Source organism: Tachysurus fulvidraco, chromosome 25, assembly GCF_022655615.1.
Source record: "Tachysurus fulvidraco isolate hzauxx_2018 chromosome 25, HZAU_PFXX_2.0, whole genome shotgun sequence".
NCBI classification, from domain to species: domain Eukaryota; kingdom Metazoa; phylum Chordata; class Actinopteri; order Siluriformes; family Bagridae; genus Tachysurus; species Tachysurus fulvidraco.
Window position 1 is genome coordinate 14,874,040 of NC_062542.1, and position 15,895 is coordinate 14,889,934.

The 15,895-nt window shown below is 38.5% G+C and overlaps 1 protein-coding gene across 1 annotated transcript; it reads left to right on the forward strand.

The window, feature by feature from the left end:
- Nucleotides 1-154: 154 nt before the first annotated feature.
- On the forward strand, nucleotides 155-7,065 carry sec22c (SEC22 homolog C, vesicle trafficking protein). Its single transcript, XM_027174943.2, has 7 exons — nucleotides 155-319; nucleotides 1,105-1,319; nucleotides 1,469-1,632; nucleotides 1,980-2,159; nucleotides 2,647-2,765; nucleotides 3,448-3,513; nucleotides 3,781-7,065. The coding sequence occupies exons 2-7, from the start codon at nucleotides 1,138-1,140 to the stop codon at nucleotides 3,979-3,981; spliced, it is 912 nt and encodes a 303-aa protein (XP_027030744.1). The 5' UTR covers nucleotides 155-319; nucleotides 1,105-1,137; the 3' UTR covers nucleotides 3,982-7,065.
- Nucleotides 7,066-15,895: the final 8,830 nt, after the last annotated feature.

Genomic DNA, 15,895 nt, shown 5'->3' on the forward strand with positions numbered 1-15,895 from the left:
TCCGTTATCAGCGGAAGTTGGCTAATGTTGTATCCCAAACGCATTCTCGTCCCCTAGATATGTGCACTAGTCAGTGTGCATGTTAAAGGGGTCTTGCACACTATCTAGTGCACTTTGTATTAGATTATAAGCAATTTGGGATCGAGCGCTCGTTTGTTTCCCAAAACGCAGATAGAAATACAAAAAAAGCTGTTGGTTGTCAACTAGCAGACATGTTACACAATATAATAAATAAACCGGATTGTTTTTGTTTATTGTGAAATTAACTCATAACGCATAAAAGCTCATTCTACAACTGTTTGCTAGTATTATCCCTGAGGTAAGAGCTTTATTTATACACCTGCTAATGATCACTGTCTAATAGATCCATGTTTGTTGGTTTGTTTGTTTTTTTAAATATAAATTTATTTGTAAATAAATAATTAATTGTTGCAATATAAGCATTTTTTGCTGCATTAATTATTAAGTGCAACATGCAGCATTTAGTAAATAAATAATTCTGATTGGTCAGAAGTTTGTTGATTAATTTCCCATAGCAGCAGCTCCTGTACATCAAAACACAGCTTACTGTAAATTTTTAGATGAAACAAATTCATCTTATAATAAATAACACATCTTATTTACTTAGACTTGTTCACTGGTGGACGAAAACAAACAAAGCAGAACTTAGCAGTATAAATGCTGATAAGATGATATTTACTGTATGTAGAGATTTGTATAAGATTTACAGAAGGAGTCTCCAGTGTCAGCACTTTGTAAAAGTTTGTCACCAAGGGAAAGTCTTTAGGACACACGACGTTCTGGTGTTTTCTGTCTCGTATTCAGTAGACAGAAAAAAAGAGAGGCTGTTGAGGGAAACAATGGGTTTATGTCTGCTTTAACATAATAATAACTAGAGTTAACTTGTTTTGTGGTCGCTGCACAACATTAAACATGACTATAAACTCACTGTGAGATGAGAAGCTATAGGTTTTGCTCTTAAAGGTAAATAATAAGCTTCAGGGTTTTAACTAGATCCGATTTTCCCATAACAGCACAAAATATTATCAATATCTGATAATGAGGAGATTGTTCTCGTTATCTCTCCGTCTGTCTCTTCATCAGGATGAGTGTTGATGCAGGTGTGTGTGAACGAGCATGTCACTGATCGTGTTTGTGTTGGTGGCGCGGCTCAGGGACGGACTCCCTCTGTCCGCCTCCACCGACTTCCAGCACAGCAGAGAGCTGCAGGAAAGGAAGCAGCAGATCCGCACCATATCAAAATCTCTGAGTTCGCTTCCTGAGAGAGGGATCATCATGGGTCATGAGCTCCATATCTAGTGAGTTTAGAATACACTTTAGTAAAAGAGTAATTAAAATAAAAGGAAAATAGATTTGTTTAAGTCCTGTCAATAGACGAATTAAAATGCAGGAGGACTCAGTCATTGTGGTCATTTCTGTTCAAACCATGTCTGCATGTGTGTTGTAGCTTCTACATGTCTGACGGCGTGGCCTACCTAAGTGTGTGTGTGTGCAGTGTGTCTGCTGCTGTGGCCTTTAGCTTCCTGGAAGATCTTCGCTGGGAGTTTACAGCCAGCTTCGACAGCCCAGCGGTGGCCCAGGCGTGCCGGCCGTACCCGTTCTTAGACTTCGGTTTGTGTTAAAGATCAGAAGAGATAAAGTCTGTCCTATACGGAGTCTTATAAAATTCTCTTATTCAGATAAAGATATTACCATAACTCTCCCAGAAGATAATAATAACTCTGTTCACTAGTCATAGAAACAGATAAACATCATTTTTTTAAAATACAGGATTATTGTAAAGCAAGAAAATATATTCTAGAACATTTGTGGATTCAACTCTAAACCTAAGAAATGTGGCTGCATGTCAGAAGATTGAGTTTTACTTTAAAACATTGTTATTACTGATCTGATACTCCTCCTAAACCTGCTGTAAATCAGGTCTGAACATTAGTGCAATGTTTTATTTTTTTGTTCAGACGGCGTGATACAGAAGCTGCAGCATCACTATAACCAGAGTGGAGGTCCTGCTCTTGGAGTCACTCTGAGCACAGTGCAGGATGAGCTCAGCATCAGTCCTCCTCACATCCTCACAGTGGATGAGATACAGCTCAGTAACGGAGTCGCAAACGGCCACGCCGAGCAGGCGGCCACGTCAGGTGTGTCCCACAGCGGCGTTGAGTAAGGAATATAATGACCTTACAGGACAATAATGATCACCATTTTTGAAAATAAGATAGATAGACAATGTTTTTGTGTGTAGATATAGATATATAGTAGACAAAAAAATTAAATGAAGACCACAAAGAAGTTACAGCTTTACCGCCGACCGTTACGAAGCTCCGACCCTGGAGACTAGACTCCTTATACTGTGTATATATATATGCTAAAAAAAACAACAACAACAGAAACATCACCTAAGCAACAGTTACAGTAGATATCTGAAAGAGCTGTTACTATAGAAACGGTACTGTATTACAACAAGCACATTGATAACAGCCTGGTAGCTGGGATAACTGTCAGATCTGATGTTACTGACAATTCATTAACAGCGATCAGACTCAAGAATTCAGCAGGGTTGTGGTGTAAATGAAACAAAATCAAAGCGCTTACATTACATTTGAATTGTCGATACCTAAACCGCAGGCCAGACTCAGAGGCTGGAGCCGGTGTCTGCTCCTGGAATCCTCTCGCTCATCCTCAACATCATGTGTGCTGCTCTCAACCTGATCCGGGGCATCCACCTCATCGAGTACAGCTTCCAGGTAACATTTTACCTGTCAAACAGATTTATTGTGCTCAATATAATAACTCTGCTAACAATGAATGATATATACATGTATTAACTTATAAGTCAAAAGATTTTAAATAAGTGAACATCACATCTGGGGGGTCACGATGGCTTAGTGGTTAGCACGTTCGCCTCACACCTCCAGGGTTGGGGATTCGATTCCCGCCTCCACCTTGTGTTCATTCATTCATTTTCTACCACTTATCCGAACTTCTCGGGTCACGGGGAGCCTGTGCACATACTGTGTATCTCTGGCGTCATTGGGCATCATGGCAGGATACACCCTGGATGGAGTGCCAACACATCGCAGGGTGCACACACACTCTCATTCACTCACACACTCACACACTACGGACAATTTTCCAGAGATGCCAATCAACCTACCATGCATGTCTTTGGACCTGGGGAGGAAACCGGAGTACCCGGAGGAAACCCCCGAGGCACGAGGAGAACATGCAAACTCCACACACACAAGGCGGAGGTGGGAATCGAACCCCCAACCCTGAAGGTGTGAGGCAAACGTGCTAACCACTAAGCCACCGTTCCCCCTATTGTAATCATATCATAGGAAATATTAGCCTTGAGTATGTTAAAGATATTTTCACTGTATATTTATTCTCTCACTCTTAATGTAATGTCGTTTCTGTCCTTTACAGGACGATTATGATGGATTGTGGAACGTCGTGGCGTTTCTGGTGGCGTTCGTGTGCTGTGTTTGCCAGGTAACTCGCTTTAAGGTTTAAGACATTTGGTAGCCTAGTGGGTAAGGTGTTGGGCTACCAAGCGGAAGGTTGTGAGTTCAAAACCCAAGCTGTCGCTGTCGGGCTCCCGATCAAGGCACTTAACCCTGACATGCTCAGTTGTATAAAATCTAAGTCATTCTAGAGAAGGGCTTCTGCCAAATGCCGTAAATCTAAACGTATGTAAACAAACAATAAAAGTAAAAGGATTGAAGTAGAGCTCTGCACTCCGTTCTGTTTACCACACAGTGCCAGCTTTATTTATTCCACTCATACAAGAAGACGATCAAGTCTTTAACGCTTCTCACCGTCATCGTCCTCTGTAACGGTTTCCTGTTCGGCCTGAGGAACGTGTGGCAGCTGGCCTTCCACGTGTCTGTGGCCTTCCTCTCCACCCTCCTCATCCTCAACCGTAAACTACTGGACAGGAGCTCGGACTGTGGAGTGTGAGCTTACACACACACACACACACAGGACACGTCTGCCGGTACTGCTCCTGCAAACATAGGTGGTAGTAAGACACGAGGTAAGACGTGACACGTGACTTGAACCTGCCACAGAAGACCAAATTCCAGGACAAACATTTCTGAATCTTTGTATATTTGCGTGTTTAACAGCAGAATGTTTTTTCATCTGTGTTTTTTTTTTGTTTGTTTGTTTATCACACTCACAAATCAGTCACTTTTTTCTCTTCACAAATGGAAATGCTTTTGTAGGATATGAAACGTTTGACGGTTAAGAGATTACAAAAAGAGACTTTCGGGACAATCTTACATAAACTAGGCTTCGTGTTCGATTTCAAAACTTCTTCTTGTTACAAAAAAGTTTGATGTAACCTTTGTAACAAGTATTTATCAACATTTTCTCTCAGGAGATTGATTTGTGATTTAGTAGCCTGGTCTATACACAGTGTACAAAAACCCATTGACGTATTACACAGGACCTCCTTTACTAGTTTATCTGTCATAAGTAACGATTTGCACTAATTAATTGTTTACAAATCAATATGTAATGATAAGAACGATGCTCATTTCCTCATTTCTGTATCCAGCATTATTATTATTATTATTATTATTATTAATATTATTATTATTATTATTATTATTATTATTATTATTATAGTAGTAATAATAATAAAACATTTTTCCTTGCTGCATCACTCTCTTAAAAAAACACCTGGTTTTACTTTAGTTTGTACTTTTATAGAATTTTTATTTAGTTTATTTTTAAGGAGCTGAATTTACAGTCCAGAAAAAAAACCCAGTATCATGTTTTAGTAACATTAACATTGAGAGCTGACAGAGTTTGAATTAGAAATGAGGCAACATCACGATGTGACCTGAACCAAGTAACTGAATAATCTTTTATCCGGTCTTCTACGTTTTACACTGGTTTTCATGGGACGAATTGTAAAGCTAAATTTGCTAAACTTTTTTTCCAGAGACTGGAAAACAGACTAGCTAACTAATTACACACACACACACACACACACACACACACACACACACACAGTCGCATCTGTTCAGGACAAACACTTCTTAGTCGCAAGACTATTTGAGCTAGCTTTGCAATAACACCATATCTTTACACCACATGTGTCATGCTAACAGCTAGCATCTAATACCACATGCGTCATTATCTCACACAGCACGCGCTTCTATACAGAGGTAGCGTTTGATGACATCACGTACGACACGTTAGGTCTAAACTCTAAATCTTCAAGGGCTCCATTTTTACTGACAAACTGATTAAATATCTTTTAGCGTAAAGCTACAAGTCCTGATCGCGGTCTCTCTTTGTGGTTAAGCTCATAAACCGACTAAAGACTGAGAGAAGAGTGACTTCTTTTATTTTTTTATTTTATTTTTTATATAAATACAAATGCACATATCCTCCTGCTTGAAGTTTGTGTATGTTAGAATAAAATGATGTTTTTACATCTGTAATGTTCGGAGATGACGTGTGCAGTGTAGAAGGTTTATCTGTACTAATGTACTTCAAGAAAATGCGTGGTCATTTTATACACCCCACCCCCCCATGTGTAAAGAAATTCCTTAGAGTTTACACGATGTACAAAGTCAGTTATTTATTTATTTTTAGTTGTTTTTTTTTTTAAATTCATGTACTTTTTGAATGATTGTGCCGAGATTGTGCTTTCACTACCTGTGGATTTATCCTGCCTGCCTGTCTGTAGGAATATGCAGAAAGCCAACAGAGGATAGCAGACGATTGTAGCATTTCTCATTCATACAGATCACGGTGATGTGATGTGATGTGGTAGCCTAGTGGTTAAGGTGTTGGACTACTGATCGGAAGGTCATGAGTTCGGATCCCAGGTCCACCAAGCTGCCACTGCTGGGCATCTGAGCAAGACCCTTAACCCTTAATTGCTCAGTTGTAGAAATTAAAATAAATTGTAAGATGCTAAATCTAAAAAGAAAAAAGCCAGAGAGAAAAACTGAAAAGCCAGAAATGTAAATCTTGATTGCTCTTCGGTTGTGTGTTAGATACACAAAGGTTCAGTTCAAATCCCATGAACCGAGCTACATAAAGGTGATTTTTTTTTTTTTTTTTTCATTAAGAAAGTGTAATGCAGAAGTACAGACAGAGGTCATACTGTTAATGATACTGTTGGTGAGATGTATATAGAGTTACTACTAAACTACTGAAAAGCAATGACTAGTGGAACCACTATGTATTTCTGTCATAGAAATCATTTCTGAGTTCAAATCCCAGCACTGATCGTAAACCAGTCAGAACATTAAGCAAAGCCTTCTGAAGATGAATGAAAGTCTTACGGCTTCTCAGCTTAGACACTCAGGGACAACCAGAAACCCAGAAAAGTTTGACCTTTATCTATAAGTGTGTACTACTGTTCTGTAGTATGACCATGAACAGAAGCTTTATTTCTATACAAACAAATTCTTTTTATTTTGGTAAAACACTCTGTTCTGTTCTGTTCTGTTCCAAAAAAAAAACATCATACAGTACATCAGGTTTGTCCAGCAGTATTTCTAATCATGTACCCGTTGATCTGTTCTGAGTATTTAACCATGTATGGATGTTTAAACATATGTGATGTGTAACTTAACATCCACATTAACATATGATGTGTAACTTAATTTTCATTGGAAAAGTATGCTTGGAAATGTAAATTTTTTTTTTTTTTTTACAGAAGTCATAAAACAAACATCTAAGACTGAATTAGTAAGAATGAAAGTGCATGGTAATGTTCAGTAATAATATACAGCGTTTATCTCTGGCCCTTAGTAAGATTTCTAAGTTTCTGGGTTTTTTTTTCCTAATAGAATTGTTTAAGAACTCGTTCATGAACAATCCTGACCAAATGAATGATAGTTTGTTATAGCTGCGGTGACTTAATATTAACTTAATATTTTAGCTATGAACGGTCTTTATATGCAGAAAGGATTTGTTTTTATTGGGATTTTTTTTAATTAAATTGTTACACAAAAAAAAGAATAGTGTCTTAATTTAATCTCAATTCAGTGTCCAAATAAATTAAATAATAATTCACATTTCTGTTTCGTGCACACATGTGGTTGCATCTGGGCCTGTAGTTTTACTAAAAATACACGATGAAGTTAACGTCTTGGGAGATTTTCTTTGTCAGTGTTGATTAGAGACTGAGATCTACGCCCGGATTTCTGTATCGCTGCTTTATCACGTGTATTTGAACACCAGGGGGAGCTTTAAACCAAGTTTTAATCAAGAGCTGCTTTATTCCATGTTATCAGGAAGACCTGCTCACCTGCTCATTCATGAAACGATTCACTCAGCCAGTCATGTGGCAGCAGCACAAGCAGGTCACGAGCTTCAGTTAATGTTCACGTCAAAGATCAGAACGGAGGAGGAACGTGATCACTGTGAGTTTAACCGTGGTGTGGTTGTCGGTGTCAGATCAGCTGGTTTGAGTGTTTCAGAACTGCTGATCTTCAGGGATTTTCACACACAACAGTCTCTATAGAGTTCTGACAGAACGATGCAGGAAGCATCCAGTGAGTGGCCGTTCTGCAGGTGGAAACCTCTCGTCGATATGACCGTAGCGAGCAGAAAAGCATCTCAGAATACAAAGACATTAAACCGTGAGGTGGATGAGCTGCAACAGCAGGAAACCACTTTGGGATTGATTTTTTTTTTTTAATCATTCTGTTTTCATCATGTAAACTAACACATGTAAATCTGATCAATTCTAGGTCATTTTATTTATGCAGATTGTAGCTGATTTGATGCATTCATATTTGTGTTTTTTGGTATTTTGATGTTTTCCTCTCCATCGCTTCATCATCCTGCCTCCTGGAAACACCAGAATGAGACTGTGATTAAGAGTTCCAGCCTCTTATTCCTGGCCCTCACTTGGTCTAATCCGAAATGATGATTTGGACAGGCGTGCTTTTGTCTCTGGGCTGAGATAGGATTAGCGGGTGGGTTTGATGCTATAACTGCATGCACTCTTCATCTCCTCACCATGCTGAACCCTCAGAGCTGCTTAGACACCAGCTCACTGTGGACAGCATTATTCTGGGGATGAAGGATCACCTAGAAAACCTCATCACATGCAGGTCAATTCAATTGTATTTAGCGGCTTTAACGACATAAAAAAAATACAGAATAATTCAATAAAATTTATATTTGTATTTATATTTATAAGCCTGAGGCAGTGGTGGTGAGAAACCTTTTAAAGAACCTCATCATCCTTGTCATCATTCTTTTCCTTTATTCCTTTTTACACTCAACTCTGAAGATATTCCTAGGTCCCGTCTATTTCTTTAGGTTTTTCACTATATATATATATATGTGGCTTTTTGTTGTTGCTTACATTCTCCTGAAACCGTTTTGTACGGTTTTATTGCCTTCTCCGGCTATCTGAAAGGTCAATACTTTCTGTTCTAAGTCTTATGAGGACGGTTTTCTCATCCCACTGACTCCTGAGCTCGAGCGCTCACACTAAACTAATCATGATTTTGAGCCAGTTTAAACTTGAACGTTTGCTGTAGTTGAAGTAAATAAAATAAATTAGGTTCAAACATGAGCTAGCGTATAAAGAGACCTGCTGACTCTGCTGCTGTAATATCCTTAATCGTGAAAGGTAAGAAACCAAAAGGGATACAAACTTTTGCACTCAGAATCACATTGAACCTCAGTGGAATATTTGATATTCACATAAGTAAGAAGTTGTTCACAACACTGAGGCAAGAGACACAGCCTCATAAACTCTCGTTAAACACTCGTGAGTTGGAACGATCTTATAAATCCTCACTTCGATGATTAGAGTCTCCGAGCAGAAATAAGCCAAGACATAAACCTTTCCCTTAAATCTGAAGTGGGCAACTGGCTAACGTCTGACAATGTGTCCCGAGGCTAGTCTAAACACACCGTGACGACTAACAGCTAATTTTAGAGCAGCATTTAGAAGAGTGTGGGATTGAACATAAGACAAAGTGACTGTGAGTAATGAATAATCCATCTAGTTCAGAGCTTTTACACACTTCACACACTCACGGCTGGACTGGATTCGTGTCTACACAGCGGTTTGTATTCATGTGGCAGCTCTTTAATGTACGAATCATTTCTCATTAAGGGTCAGAGATGAAAAGTGTAATACTAATTATACCACAAACCCAACAAGACGGTATAATCGGTTTTCTGATACAAGACGGTCAAAGTTTTCTGTCAGAAGTTTTCTGTTTGTGTAACATTTATGGATGGAGAAGATCTCAGTACAGTGTCAGAACATTGTCCGCTAATGGTAAGAGCGTTTCTCAGTAACGTGAGAAGGTACGTTTTATTGTTTTAGTAACTTCGCGAGGGGGGCGGGGGGAAGGCTGTGAGGGAGCTAATGTTTATAACTGCTATAACATACAAGATGTCACGAGATGACTAGCAGATGTTCCATAACATAACATTAAACAGTTAAAAAAAAGTGGACTGTTTGTTCCTATTGACGAAGTACCGTGTGGTATAAGTGGAATAACACACTTCGCACTACTGTTATTGAAGAAAAGTTCTTCATTGTGTGATTTTTTTTCTTCATTGCGATCCTGCACGGACAGCACGTCCCAACGTGTCTTAATCGTTACACACCACTTGTCGTATGTGTTATTTATTTTTGCTTATATTCCTGAAGGGTGGCAAAAGATTCTAAATTGTACCTAAATAAATAAATAAAATAAATCTTAAAAAAAAAAAAAATGAGAAAAATATTAATGTCTTTTAAATCAGCAATATACATTTTATATTCAGACCTAATATAATTTTTCAAGATTTAATACGACATTATTTATTCTATATATATTTACAGTATATATATATATATTGAATATCACACTGAAGCCATATGTAAACCTTACTGAGGGTGATGTTTTATTTTATGAGCTCTGTAGGCATTTTAGTCAGTGATCTGTCTTGTTTACTGCTTCTGGGGAAGATTATTCCTTCTCATCCTTTCATGCACTTCACTTCACCCCATCTCAGTGCTCTGTGGACACCAGGTCTAGTTACGGAATGGGGATCTTGTGACTATGAATAACTTGTCTTTAAATTATTTAAAATCAAGCCTTCTTTTATAGGACTTCTGTCACTGTGGACTCTCCATTGATGCTTTTGCTGACCACTTTGTTTTCTCTAAACATATGTTTGCTGAACTGCTCGTTTAATATCAATCTCTTCACTACACTTGATTGTACACTTGAGTGCAATGTCTGGAAAGCACTATTTCCTCATCTTACCTCTTCTCACTAGTCAGTACTTTTTAGTAAACTTGCTGTTACCTCGGCAACGGCATTTGAGTGGCATAAGAATTTGTCCAAATTGATTAAACTTACCGCATTTTAAACGTTACATACTTTATCGTAGGCGCACAATGACTGTAATAGTATCTTAAAACCGTTCATCGGTGCACGACCAACTGACATAGAAATGGCCTCTCTCTGCAGAAAGAGTGTATGTGTGGAATGAGAGCAATTTGAGTAGATTGGCCGTAACATTACAGAGCCATCTTCAGTCATCACTGTGCTGGAAATGCCCCACTGAAGAGTAGTGCTGCTGGGAGTTTAATACGGTGAAGTGAGTCACCCAATTTAATCAGAGTGACTCACTCTGGACCTGTCACGCACTGGTTATGCATTTAATCTATCGCTTTGGTTCACAACCCATGCTGACGCCATGCTGAGCTGAATTCCAAACACGTCATTTATCCCCAGCGTGTGGCTCAAGGCAGGCTCGATGCAAGTGGGAGAAACAGGCAGATTTAAAGTTTTACAGAGCAGCTCCGTCAACAGACAAACACTTTTAGTGGATGGTATCAGGATTAGCAGGTAGCCAGATATCCTGCTGAGTAAGAGCATTTTTACATTATGACTCAGTTATATGTAGTGGCTGCAGGAGATGGATGAATGATGTTCTTTCTACCCCTGATGAGCATGAAGCTAAAGTCTGTCATCGATAAGTTCTGCATGCGTTTGATCTTCAGCACCGTGAAATTCTCCACCTTGGAAAAAATCCAGCACCGAAATCCATTAAAAATGTTTCCACTTTTCACCTTCTATCCTTTGGGTGTGATTTTTCCAGCAGTTACGGTCTTTAGTCTGGGGTAAGCAGCTGATCGGGTGCAGTGAGGCTTCAGAACAATAAAGATGCTACAGCTTCAAGTCATAACAACTCGTCTAACATTTAGGCTGGTAGAACAATAGCGATGGCTGAGCAATTGCAATGTGAATGTCTCACCGCTAATACAGGATACACAGCCAAGCGAACTAAGCCAAGCTTTTCAGCTTCACCTCAAATTTAGCAATTTAACAATTGTAATATTATTTTAGTCGTGAGGATCTATTACATGCAGCGGTGGAGTTTAGATGAGTGTATAATCAGGAATATGAATCAGGACATTTGGTGCAGACATGATTCTGTAGCTGCTAACTGAGCTGAGATAATTGAATGGATACTAAAGTGATTTTAAAATTGTTCACTCGGGCATTATGACAACATCTAAAGGAAAAGTCAGTAGTAGCAGCAGACACAGTGACCAAGGGCAAATCCACGACCATGAAGCAAAGGACAGTAAGTCAGAACACAAAACCCAAAAGCTCATTGATGCTCAACTACAAACGTTACTTTGCAAAAACAAAAATCTAAGAGAAGCTAATGAGATCGCAGATCATACGAGTGCGACAAAGGCTGACGGAACGAAGCGGCTAAACTGGGAGCCTCTGTGAAAAATGTTCCTGCTGCTTGCGACAGTGACATTTAAAACTCAGTTTTAATTGATTTGTTAATGAATTCAGTGCTTTACCTAATTACCTGGTTCACTTTTTTTTCTATTTATGAAATCCTAAGCAGACCTTAAACAAACTTAATATGACTGAAGGTGACTGAAACACGACGACTTTCTTTAAAGTGAATATAATTGTAGTAATCAATTATTATGTTTTTAATTGGTAAATAGTACAAATTCATTATTAGACACAGATAATGTGGAGCGTCTGCTATGCAAGTTCCCCTGAATGAGCCGTTACTATAGAAACAACACTGTTAGAACTAGTACAATAATATAAATCCTTGATCAGTTCTGCTTTCAAGAGTAAATTAAGCAACTTCTCACCAATCATAACAGAGAATTTAGCAGCTTGGTGGTACGGTGTACTTTGTGTGTCTTATTGTATCTGTATTCTGTATTATTCACATTCTTTTTTCTTTGGTAGGAAGGTTAATCGACATTCATAAATTTTTTATAATGGCCATGAGGACAAATTAGCATATTTCTGCATATTTAAAGATCAGATTTATGCATATTTAATGAGGGTAAAGCTGAAGTTTAAAGGTGGATGGAGATTATTTTAGAATAGAAGTACAATACAGATTATTTTAATGGTTTTGATGACATTAAACTTTGTACCACATCCAATAACAACATAAAACAACAACCTGGGACTGGGTTAAGGAAGCGACAGCTTTGTAATAAAGAAAACAAGGTGTTATGCAAATGAAAGAAAAGACTGCTGAATACACCGTCTGCCAGTAGATAAGTATGATCAAGATTGACTAGCTGCAAAAAACACTGATGCCTGAGAAGAAGTGTTAGTCTGCTCGTTACAGCGACAGCTTTAATCTTCTCTTAATAGATTATGCTAATTACAGTCTAATCAGTGCTAGCAATGCTGAAAATAACTCTCCGACTTTTTACATCATTCTGAAGAATTTATTATCCTATTAAGAAGAGTAAAGGGGAGGACCGAACATGTCTGTTGTGAACATCCTTTGTCTCCACGAATAGAAAAAAAATCATATAAGAATTTGTTTTAAAATGATTAAAGTAGTGAAAAATTGCTGGATGTTCTGCAATGGACCAGCATCCCATCCAGGGTTTATTCCTACTTCACATTCAGCGATCCTGGGACTGGATCCACTGAGACTCTACTGTCCAAGATACAGCAGTTACTAAAATGAAATAAACGAAATACTGACACACAAATGCAGAATATCGGAGCAAATATTTAAAGGTGATTGCTTGAAATATAATAATTTATCAGTATGTGTGACCTCCTTATTTTTATATTTGATTTGATGAGGGTGAATAAGTTCAAAGTTCCACCAAGGGAAGTTTAATTTCACAAAATTTGTTCCGCACTAAACCAAGCAGCATTTCTGCTTTTGGTCTGTAGGAACTGAATTTAAATGGAAACATTTTCTCACCTCATGAAAGCAAAGGTAATAGGTTTGGATCGTTGCCTTCGCCAAACCTAATCAAACGTGGTATTCATAAGAAACTGATTAAAGTAGCCAGTAGCAGAAAGGCAGAAATGTTTTGAAAATATGATCAGATTTTCACACTAATCCTAAAAGGAAATGAACTTTAATCTAATATTTAGCAGTATTACATGTCATGTGATGACGAAAGTATGTGTGCCCTGTCTTGTCCCAATTATATGTATGAGACATTTTAAGCTGGTGTATTTTCAAGATGTTTTGTGTGAACGGCCGGCTACAGCGAGTCGACGAATGGCCGATAATCTTTTTGAGGTAAAAACAGATAAATACAGAGTTATGGTTAAAATATAGTTTTGAAACGAAAATACAGGAATAAAGCAATACACTTTCTTCCTTGGATACAGGTTGTTCTTGTCCAGCAAGATGTGACAACTCACGCCAAATATATTCATGGTATCACTTATGGGAATAAATAAGAAAAGTAATAGCCAAGTTAGCCTTGTCCATAGGAGGTGTAAAACAATCACAATTACTACAGTATACTGCACAGAAAATAGCCTGTAGTCTCATCGATTCACCTATAAACTCAGACCTGGCAAACCCTGATGGTGACCGATGTCACACACTATACTGTATGAATCATTTGTAGTGAACTGAGATGAAAAATTGTTGAACGATGGATTCAGCCGAGAGTGAGGTGGGAGTAAATAATGAGCTGACTTACATTGTATTAAAAATAGTTATCTTTGTTCAACAGTGATCATGGTTCTAAAGACCTTAAAAGGTCTGCATGAACACATACGTTTCATGGTGCTGACATGATCACATATTCTCAGGCTTTTCCGTCTCTGTTCTATTCATCATTTGATAGGTTTCCAGTATGCCAGGATGTTGAAAACATAAAACAGTAGATATTTAGTGATACATATTTATTGATTTGGTCAAGCGCAGATACTTTGAGACTTGTTGAACAGAGGAAGTTGCCTCATAGTGCTCTTTGCTGCATAAATGTTTCATCCTACATCAATACTGCAACATGCTTTAAGGCAGGACACCAGTTTCAGCTTTGGAGTGGCTCTTAAGAGCAACACATGAAGGCTGTATGTTTTTGAAATTCTGACCTTTTTCCTTTCATGTGAAATGGTTAAAAATATACTGCAGGCTTCTTTTCTCTTATTCATTTTGCAGTGCGTCACCATTTCTCTTATGCTGGAAAATTGAAAGGTCACCTGAATGTAGCATTGACTCCAAGGACAGTGGGTAACAATGCTGCTTCATTAAAGAGTGGAATGAAACGGGACACAAGCTGTTTCATGCGTCCAAGGACCTCAATGAATTCAATTGTGTTTGAGTCATGTTCAAAAGCCCTGAAAGCTTGTCTAATCTAAGAGCAATTCCTAAAGGTTAAAAGGCAGTGATGTTATCCTAATGATCCTTACAATATGTAAATGTTCCACCAATTGTATTGTTTTAGTGTAAATATTAAATATAACATCTTCTTAACTGGCCAAACATTGTATTATTGCTTTCTATTTGCTATATAAAGTTGGCCAAAGGTGTCATGATGTTAACACCAATCTCATGGTGATTCTCAGACTGTGCTCAAAAGTCAATGAGTGATGGACTCACAAAAGACCAAATGAGGTTCTAAGGAGCAGGCACAAGAACAAAATCCCGGGGGTCTTGTCAATTGGCCCAGCGATCATAAATGACTAAATTCTAACTAAACAATTTAAATGCCCTTCAATAGCAGGTATTAAATTTATGGATTTTGAATGAAGGGTATCATCCAACCAGCAATCGATTCTCAGTCACCAGTTTGATTGCCAACATAGTCTGAACATATGAAAGTGAAAGTGACGTGACATACGGCTAACTACGGTGACCCATACTCAGAATTCGTTCTCTGCATTTGACCCATCCAAAGTGCACACACACACACTGTGAACACACACCCGGAGCAGTGGGCAGCCTTTTATGCTGCGGCGCCCGGGGAGCATTCGGGGGGGTTTCGGTGCCTTGCTCAAGGTCACCTCAGCCATGGCCGGCTCGAGACTCGAACCCACAACCTTAGGATTACGAGTCAGACTCTCTAACCATTAGGCCACGAATTGCCCCTTTGATCTTACTGAAAATTTTGTGTGGTATCTCTTTCTGTGTCACAAAATGGATTCATAGATTCCTAAGAATTATGGTATGTTTAAGGTCTGGAATGAATTTATTTGTGATGAACGTCCAAGATGCACATGCAATATGTCATTGAGAAATTGGTAAGCCCAATGCAGATCTATAAATCTTATGAAATAGAGGCAGGATTTCATTGTACTATTTGTGATTAAACTGGTGATTTGATCAGGACATGTAAGAATGAAACATGACAGGTTTGGTGCATGACTTTTGTGAACCTGGTGAGTGCTACAGCATGTACTGTATGCTGATGGCCTGATCACTAGAGTCCTTCCTTTATCCTACTCCACTTAGGTTTACCTCCCAATACAAAGCTGGTTCAAGATGTTCACAAGGTTATCAGGTGATGCTTGAGAGACAGATGATGATGACCTTTAGACGTAGAGGTTGTTGCCGTGGCATCAGATGGAGATATAGCTGTTCCTCTTCCATCAGCAATATCCACCATTAAAGG

Excerpts from the sequence above, each read along its gene's own strand:
- sec22c (XM_027174943.2), top strand. The coding sequence starts at position 1,138 with ATGTCACTGATCGTGTTTGTGTTGGTGGCGCGGCTCAGGGACGGACTC. Across the intron at positions 1,320-1,468 it reads GGTCATGAGCTCCATATCTA|CTTCTACATGTCTGACGGCG; the intron begins GTGAGTTTAGAA and ends TGTGTGTTGTAG. Across the intron at positions 1,633-1,979 it reads GTACCCGTTCTTAGACTTCG|ACGGCGTGATACAGAAGCTG; the intron begins GTTTGTGTTAAA and ends TTTTTTGTTCAG.